At 43.3% G+C, this 9,480-nt stretch overlaps 1 protein-coding gene across 2 annotated transcripts in view; it reads left to right on the top strand.

The window, feature by feature from the left end:
* Positions 1–2: 2 nt before the first annotated feature.
* RNF121 (ring finger protein 121) overlaps positions 3–9,480 on the top strand; it is an 81,711-nt gene continuing 72,233 nt past the window's right edge. The window contains exon 1 of one of the 2 annotated variants that reach the window (XM_038568789.1): positions 3–125. In XM_038568789.1, coding sequence (XP_038424717.1) covers positions 63–125 — 63 coding nt within the window. In that variant the 5' untranslated portion in view covers positions 3–62. The remainder of the gene's footprint in view (positions 126–9,480) is intronic. The other variant, XM_038568788.1, reaches the window with a different exon arrangement.

The following is a 9,480-nucleotide window of genomic DNA, read 5'->3' as shown; positions in this document are numbered from 1 at the left end:
GCACTTGAGCGGCGGAAGCAGCTGGCTAGCGGGGGGACGAAGGGAGGGGGAGAGTTGTGAAGATGGCGGCAGTGGTGGAGGTGGAGGTTGGAGGAGGTGCTGCCGGGGAACGGGAGCTAGATGAGGTAAGAAGAGTTCAGAGTCAAGGAGGGAAGAGGCTCAGCATGAAATTGAAGGGAGGGGAGGAGAGTAAGGTCCTGGGGGAGGCGGGACCCTGAAAGGGAAGGAGCCAACTGGGGGGCGGGTGCGAGGAGAGTGAAATCAGAGGTACCCTGGGCTCGGGGACTCAGAGGCGGTCATGGGGGTAGGAGACTTGCAGTAACCTCAAGGGTGGAGGTGGAGGACAGGGAGAGAAGCCAGGGAGGGTGGGGGGGTTAAGATTTGAGATTATTAGCTGGGGGTCCTAGGGTGTGACTGAAGGGCTCAGAGGGAGCTTGAGTTGGAGGGGCGTGGACTTCTGTAAGGGAAGGCCGGGCTTTCGCCGTGGGAGAGTCGAGTCTGGATTTGGGGTGGGGGTTGGGGACGCGGACCGCGGGAGAGTGCTAGTCTACTAGTGATATAGCGTTATTTTTATGTAAGAACTATTTTATCTATCCTTACACTCTAGGACTTTGTACATAATGTGCACTCAGTAAAGTTTTGGGCACTGAATGGATGAATGAATGATTATATACCGGAATTCATTCACTCAGTTGACAAACATTACATGCTGTCTTTGTGCTGAGTCCTGGACTAAGTGCTAGGGATATAGGGGCCCTCCCATGGAACAGCCCATAGCCTAGCGGTGGGAGACCCACAAGGCAGACAAGTCATTGCATCAGCGGTATAATGGTGGCACTGAAAAGAGGGGACCAATTCATTTGGGGCTAGAGAAGGCTTCCCAGAGGAACTGAATCTTATGGGATAAATGATTCTCTATTTCTGGCGCCTTCTGGACGTATTAGTTCTTTGAAGGTGAGCTCCTTGAGGATGTATGTCCCCTTTTCCTGTTTAATAGGCGTTGAACAACTGATGTATTAAATTGCCAGTGGCCCTTGAATCACTGGGAGGGAAAGGGACCCTGAGTTTGAAAGGAATGAAGGGATGGCGCTGAGAAGTAAAGAGAAGGTGACAAAGGAAAGGGAGATGATTCTGAGGCCAAAGGTATATTCAGAACAAGGGGTGCTTGTGACTTTGCACAGGACAGTAGATGGACAGCACAGAGGGATGGGAGGAAAGGGATTGATTGCCAGGAGTGGAATCGAGGGGATCGCTGAGAGATCAGAATATTACAGGTCTTGGTTTTGGGGATGGGAGCCTGGGGAAGACTGGGGGTGAGGCTCAAAGAAAGGGAGTAGAAGTGGACTGGAGAAGTCAAGACTGTTGCTTCGTGGTGGGATGACTTAGTGGATTCGGTTTACCTGAGTGGGATGATTAAGGTGGCAGGATGAGACTGAGTAAGTGACAGGTGGTTAGAGCAGGGGGAGGTTTTTAAAGAAGCACTTTAGACCCATACCTGCTAACCACTCGAGGTATTTGATATCGCTCAGTTGGTGACAGCGGGTGGTGGCTGTGGACATGACCTCTAAGGCCCCTTCCAGCTTTAAGTTTCTGTGATTACAGTTGGCTGTGGTTCAGTGAGGTGTGTTTGAAAGTGCCCTGGAAAAAGTAAATATGGTATTAAAGTTATTACGTATGGTTTGTTAGTCATGAGCTTTCCTTTGAGGGCAGCTTATTTCAGTTATGTATATCAGGGACTATTGGGATAGAGAGCAAAAGTACTGGGAGAGGAGAAAAGAAAAAGTCTTCAAGTGATCTAAGACACTTTTGATTTTTGCTTCTTAGCTTTTCTTATGTTTTAAGAACTTAAGAGCTTCTAGTTGTGTAATATACTTACTATGAGTATGTTATAGACTTATTAGAGTGTCATGCCTAGAAATCAGCTTTATATGTCACCACCAGCATCCGTCCCAGAAACTTCTATTAACTTGTTTTACTTACTGCGAAAGAATATAATCTGTCTGGAAATTCTATATGGACTAGTTCTATCTTTTGTGTGTCTGAGAAAATAACTCTGACAAGCAGGAACAGCCAGTTATCCCTTCAAGTTCCCTTCCCCCCAAACAAACGAACAAACAAAAAACCAGGGGTCTGGTCTGGCGGACCTTAGTTTATGTGAGTTTCTATTAAAGTCTACCCAGCTGTTTCTTAGCAGCCTTAATTAGTGAAGAAGGTGAAATTCATCCTTATAATTTGTAATTATGGAGGTCTACTGTGTGTTATGCACTGGCAATTCAAAAGTAAGACAGGATCTTTACCCTAAGTTACAATGTGGGGAAGAGACACGCAAATAGCTCTATAGTGCTAGATAATTGTTATAATGGAACTGTGTAAAAAATTCAGTGGGGGCAAGCACTTAAGTCTGCTAGGGGGAGTCAGTGAAATCTTTCTGACAGAGGTGGGTTTTGAGCTGAAAAAATAAAGATTGGGTTTACAAAGAAGTGATTTGCATGTGGTGATAGAGTTGTCTTCCGGTAGCCCTTTTCTGTTTGATGGGGAGACTACCTTAAGGCACCGGATAAGGGTAGCGGGTAGCCTAACTAAGAGGCAGTTGGTACTTTTTGCCACTTCTTTGGAAAGATGGCACATGCTGTGGTTTTGTCTTCAGGATATTGTACTTGTGTTTTCCAATATCAGATGCCGTTAGCATGATAAGTGGTCTGGAATAGCAGCCATCAGTTCATTCATTCCTTTCCTCTTTTGTCTTTTCATTATTTGCTTCTCTAGTAATTGAGGTGACAAAGGCTTTGCTAAAATGCCTCTCTTGTTTTGGAGAGGTGTTTGGAAAAGAGGGTTTAGGAAAGGTTACAGTTTATTGAGTCCTTACCATAAACCAGCCCCTGTTTAAAATCATCTACTTGCATTATCTCATTCATTACTAATAGCAGCAGCCCTGTGAGTTAGATGGTATTAACTGCATTTTATACCTGAGAAGACTGAGGTTGCATAACTTTTCTAGGATTCTACTGTTTGTGAGTGGGGAGGTTCACATTCTAACCCAGGTCTGCCTGTGCTATCCTGAGCTTAGCCTGTGCTGTACTGAGCACCTTCGTTCCATTTCTCTATTATTTGTGCTGTGGGTAGGTAATTTTTTAAAAATTTATTATTCATGAGAGACACAGAGAGGCAGAGACATAGGCAGAGGGGGAAAGCAGGCTCCCTACAGGGAGTCCGATGCAGGACTTGATCCCAGGACCTGGGGATCATGACCTGAGCCAAAGGCAAACGCTCAACCACTGAGCCACCCAGGCGTCCCCTCTGGGTAGGTAATTTAAAACTGTATAGTCTTATGATCTCATGTGAAAATTGATACAGTACATTTCATAAGTGACTATGATTCAAAAGAGCATTTTGAGTCTCACATTTGTGACAGTGATTTTGTTAATATTCCCTAATTATAATCAGGGAAGTTGAGGTTCAGAGTATTTGAGAATGCTGAGGATCTTGCAACTACTAAGTGGTTTAAACCCATATATTTTTCCAGATTCCAAAGTATTTGTTTCCCCTCAGTTTAAAGGCCTAAACTGCAGACTCATCTTACCAAAGTAAACTACCCCTTTCTTTATATACAGAAGTTTCTCTTTAAAAAAAAAAAAAAAAAAGATTTTATTTACTTATTCATGAAAGACAGAGAGAGAGAGAGAGAGGCAGAGACATAAGCAGAGGGAGAAGCAGGCTTCCTGCAGGAAGCCTGATGTGGGACTTGATCCCACGACTCTGGGATCACACCCTGAGCCAAAGGCAGATGCTCAACCGCTGAGCCACCCAGGCGTCCCAATATATACAGAAGTTTCATCTCCAAAACATGAAGTAGCATTTCATTCCTGAGAGATATAAAGTAGGGATTGACAAAAGGAATGTTGTTTTTTCTATACAGGTCCTTTAATTTACTGATAACTTGATTCTGCTAACCCTCCTGAATGGGAGGAGTGATTAGTTTAGGGGTAGTTAGGGAGATGAGAGATGGGTCTAGCCAGCCTAGGCTAGGTATTAAACAGGATGTAATAACTGGTTAAACTCAGTTCTTGGTCTCAACTTGCCAAACCACATGGCCCTGGAGGACGTTAGTAGGATAAAGCATTGTTATGAGATAGGTGGCCCAGAAGCAGACCCACTCCTGGAGCCAGTTAGCTCCTCCTGGAAGGTGTAGCTGGCCAACCTCAGAGAGGAATTGGAGACCTCATTTTGGCACGGAGAGCTGGCTTGGGATCTAAGGTAGAAAAAGCATGTCAACATCCAATCAGGGCCAGCTAGCCTGCCTGCCTGGCCAGTGCCTGTGAATTCTGGATGTGTCTACTCCCAGTGCTTGTTCATCTGCCAGAATGATGTTATATCATGCAGATCAGTGAGTAGTTTGCAGCTCAAGTTCAAAGCAAGAATACCAGTCTACAACTAACTTGAGGTATTGTTGCCTCAAGTATGTAATTTACCTCATCTGGGCCCTATTTTATTCTTGTTAAAAGAGGAGATTGGACTAGATTGGTGGCTTTTAAACCTTTATTTAGCCATACCTATTTTCTTTTTTAAGATTTTATTTATTTATTCATGATAGTCACACAGAGAGAGAGAGAGAGAGAGAGAGAGGCAGAGACACAGGCAGAGGGAGAAGCAGGCTCCATGCAGGGAGCCCGACGTGGGATTCGATCCCGAGTCTCCAGGATCGCGCCCTGGGCCACAGGCAGGCGCCAAACCGCTGCACCACCCAGGGATCCCAGCCATACCTATTTTCAAGAAGAATCTTGATTTGAAGCCTTGGGGTCCTTGAAGAGACTCAGAACCCCTTGTATATCTTAAGACACACTTTGATAATCAAGGTGCTATCTGTGACTGCCCCTGATTGGATGACCCTACCGTTTGTTCCTTCAGCTGCCTTCCCCCATACTCCTAGCCCAGGCCTACCAAGGATTATTTTGTCTGTCTTCCCCACCAAACTCTTAGATGAGAGAGGAAAGCCCAAGTCTATCTTGCTCATTGTTGTAGTTCTTTCCCTCAGCATGCTGCCTGCCATACAACAGGCACCCACTAAGTGTTGTATAATTATTATTTTTAAGTAATAGTAATAATAGCTACCAGTTAGTATTTGTAATATGCCAGCTCCTCTGCTCAGTAGTACATGGTTTTTTATTGAATGTTTACAACATCTCTATGAGAATTGAACTGTTGGACTGAATCATGGTGGTTTGTTTTTTTTTGAGATTCAATGTTTTTTAATTTAATTTTTATTTTTTTTAAAGATTTTTTTTAAAATTTTTTATTTATTTATGATAGTCACAGAGAGAGAGAGAGAGAGGCAGAGACACAGGCAGAGGGAGAAGCAGGCTCCATGCACCGGGAGCCCGATGTGGGACTCGATCCCGGGTCTCCGGGATCGCGCCCTGGGCCAAAGGCAGGCGCCAAACCGCTGCGCCACCCAGGGATCCCTTTTTTTTAAAGATTTTATTTATTTATTCATGACAGACACAGAGAGAGACAGAGAGACAGAGACCCAGGCAGAGGGAGAAGCAGGCTCCATGCAGGGAGCCTGATGTGGGACTCTGTGGGACTCGATCTGGGTCTCCAGGATCAGGCCCCGGGCTAAAGGCGGTGCTAAACTGCTGAGCCACTTGGGCTGCCCAAGATTCAATTTATTTTTATTTATGTATTTATTTATTTTTAAAGATTTATTTATGATATATATATATATATACGTGTGTGTATATATATACATATATATATATGTATATATATATATAGAAAGAGAGAGAGAGAGAGGCAGAGACAGAGGAGGGGGGAGAAGCAGGCTCCATGTGGGGAACCTGATGCGGAACTCGATCCTGGGACTCCAGGATCGCGCCTGGGCCAAAGGCAGCCGCCAAACCGCTGAGCCACCCAGGGATCCCCAAGATTCAATTTATTTGAGAGTAAACATAAGTAGGGAGGGAGAGGGGCAGATGGAGAGGGAAAGACAGACTCCCTGCTGAGTAGGGAGCCCTATGCAGGCTCTATCCCAGGATCCGGGAGATCGTGACCTGAGCTGAAGGCAAACACTTAACGACTGAGCCACATGGGGGCCCCTGGACTAAATCATGTTTAAAACTCTTTCTGGTTCTAACATACTGTGCACCATGTTTCTGGTTACTGCCAGGTCTTTGTTGGTGGTGCTGTCCTGTCTGCCTAGAATGCCTTTCCTTTCTCTCTGTGTGTTTCCAAATCCACCTGTACTTAAGGTTCTAGCCCAAGGCTGATGACTTGACTTCTAGAAGTATTCTGATCTACACTGATGTCTTCTTTCCTTGCCTTTGATGTTTTTTTTTCTGTGTTCATTTATAAATTTATCAACTTTTTCGGAAACACCTTTTGTGTGCCAGGCACTATGCTATGCTTGAGGATACCAAGATGGAGAAGGCGTGATAATTGCCTTCACGGAGTTCATGGACTAGCATGAGAAGAGAAAGACTGATAAAAAAACATGTCACAGGTGCTGTGCTAGGCAGTAGGTGTGGTAGGTAAATCAACGAGGAAGTGGCAATTCATGTCCTATCTCCTCTTCCCTGCTAGACTGGTAAACCCTTAGCAGCATGGCAGTAGAAATCCCTTGCTTCCTTAAAGTAGTAATCATAGCTTTGTTTTGTTGTGTTTTTTTTTTTCTCCCCCTCCTGTGGGTCTCTCCCTATAGACACTTGATATATGTTTCTTGTTTCCAGGGGTTTTCTTCTCTAGAGATTTTTGGCCAAAACCAAGATCTTATTGAGGGATTGAGGCATGTGTGACTGAAGTTTAATCTTGGATGTCTGACCATTTATCTTTGGACTATGTTTAAGGCATATAAAATGAATAATAGCATAGTGTAGTAGGAAAAAAGCATAGTAAACAATACACTTGGGTTCTAGACTAGGAATAGCAGATTTGTTTTACCTCAGACACAGCTGAATGATAATAGATGCTTAGAAGGCTGTGTTGAGGAAGATTCTGAGACCAGGGCTCAGCAGGTGGGTGTCAAAGGCAAAATAAGATACTTAGTGTTAGGTCCTGTGCCAACTGTTTAAGTACATTATCTAATTTAACATCAAAACCTTACTGTAGCTACTATTATGGTTATCCCCATCCTACAGATGCAGAAACTGAGGTATAGAGAATTTAAGTAACTTGTCCAGTGTTATACAGCTAGGTATGTGACAGAGCTAGTGTTCAAATCCAAGATGACTCCAGCACCTGTGCTCTTAACCACTCTGGGTGGTGTGAGTACTGTATACTTCTAATATTGTCCTACATTGGATATTTCTACTACTTAAGTATGTGACGTCATTTACAGAGATAATTTGGGGTCATGTATTTGTCTGTCTCCCATGAGATTAGGTTCTCCTTGAAAGCCCTGTCCATCCTTATATCCATGGTGCCTGGCAAAGAGTATGATTCAATAAATGCATGAAGATATGAATTCATAAAAGATTTCAACCTCTCTGTACCTCACTTCTCCATCTGTAAAATGACAGGTTTGGACTTAGATGATGTTTTAGAGATCTCTTGCAACTTTGCAAGTCCTGGATCCCAGTATTTTACCTGGCCTGTTTCCTATAGTTCCTATCAGGTATTCAGGTACTATTTTATTTCTATCAGGTAAATACTAGTGAATGACAGAGTGAGTGAAAGTATAATTATTGTGTTTTTGGTTTTGTTTCAAGATTATTTATAATAAATTAAGATTATTTATAGTGAGCATGTGTGTGAGCGTGAGCATACAAGCAGTAGGGGAACAGGGAGAAGCTGACTCCCTTCCCTGCTGAGCAGGGAGCCCAATGCAGGGCTTGATTCCAGGACCCCAGGATCATGGCCCATGTGAAAGGCAGATGCCAAACCTACTGAGCCATCCTGGCACCCCATATATAATTATTGTTAATAATCTATGCTAATAATATTAAGTTGAGAGAAGAAAAAAAATGGTAATAGGGAAGTTGTAGACAAAAAGGCCCACATTTAACCCTTGACTTTTTAATGCAGAGAGTCTCATACTTGGGCAGATACCCTGTCTGCAGACAGTGTATCCCATTTGGTTTCCCATTCACCTATCCCCAGCTCACTCTTGCTTTTTGCAAGTCACTTCTTGATTAGGCTTATATCTTAATAACTCATCTATTTTCAGAAGGAATTTAAATTGTCATCTGGTCAATAAAATGGGATAGGAGAGAGAGAGGAAAAGATGAAGAGGAATGTTCTAACTCCTTGAATGCAGAGACTGTTTTTCTCTTTACATTCCTCAGTGACTTACCTACCCACTGCTTGGCACATAGCAGACATCAATATATTTATTAAATAAATGATACGGGCACCTGGGTGACTCTTGATCTCAGTTCAGGTCTTATTCTCAGGGTTATGAGTTCAAGCCCTGTGTTGGGCTCCATGTTGGACTTGGGGCCTACTTAAAAAAAAAAAAAAAAAGATGTCATAATTAAGAATGTTTGTAGGTGTGGGTTATGTTCAGGAAAAGGTAAGTATTGACTTGATAGCAAAGGTTACCTGATGTGGGGATCCCACATCAGTGGTTTAGGGCCTGCCTTCAGCCCAGGGCTTGATCCTGGAGTTCCAGGATCGAGTCCTGCATCAGGCTCCCTGCATGGAGCCTGCTTCTCCCTCTGCCTGTGTCTCTGCCTCTCTCTCTCTCTCTGTCTTTCATGAATAAATAAATAAAATCTTAAAAAAAAAAAAGAAGGTTAACTGACGCTTAACCGTCTGTTCTGGAAATAACACAATAGCACCTGATAGCATTTGCTTACAAACTGCTTATGAAGCATTTCCATTTGTAATTAATGCCATATTGCTCCTTACCAGTGAGTCACAGACACAGAATCTGAGGACTTGCTCTCTGCCCCATAGTACCGGATATAGATTTCTGTCGGCACTTACCACATTGTATTGTTTTTCTCCCCCATTGGGCAATGAACTTCTGGAAGGGACAGCTATATTATTTTTCATCTCTATATTCCTAGCACCTAATCTCTCACAGTGGCTAGCATAGAGTAGATATTCAAATGTTTTCTGAGTTTGAATCTTAAATCTAGTCCATCATCCTTGTCGAATATCTTCAGCAAGTGATCAATCCCAGTCTATGTTTAAAACCCTCTAATAGTAGGGAGCTTTTCTCCTGGTTTTTTTTTTTTTTTTTTTTTTTTTTTTTTTTTTAAGATTTTATTTATTCATGAAAGACACAGAAAGAAAGAGAAGCAGAGACACAGGCAGAGGGAGGAGCAAGCTCCATGCAGAGAGCCCGACGCAGGACTCGGTTCCGGGACCCCAGGACCATGCCCTGGGCTGAAGACAGGCACCAAACTGCTGAGCCACCCACGGATCCCCTTTTCTCCTGTTTTCATCCTGTTCCCTCTTTGAATACCTCTGTTGCAGTATTCTTCAAATTGGGCTAGAATTTTTATTTCTGTAGCTTCAACTTTTTAGTACTTGTTCCTTTTC

The sequence above is a fragment of the Canis lupus genome, chromosome 21 (genome assembly GCF_011100685.1).
Source record: "Canis lupus familiaris isolate Mischka breed German Shepherd chromosome 21, alternate assembly UU_Cfam_GSD_1.0, whole genome shotgun sequence".
Lineage (NCBI taxonomy): Eukaryota > Metazoa > Chordata > Mammalia > Carnivora > Canidae > Canis > Canis lupus.
The sequence above is the reverse complement of the archived record's forward strand: the minus strand, read 5'-3'. Positions and strand labels throughout refer to the sequence as shown.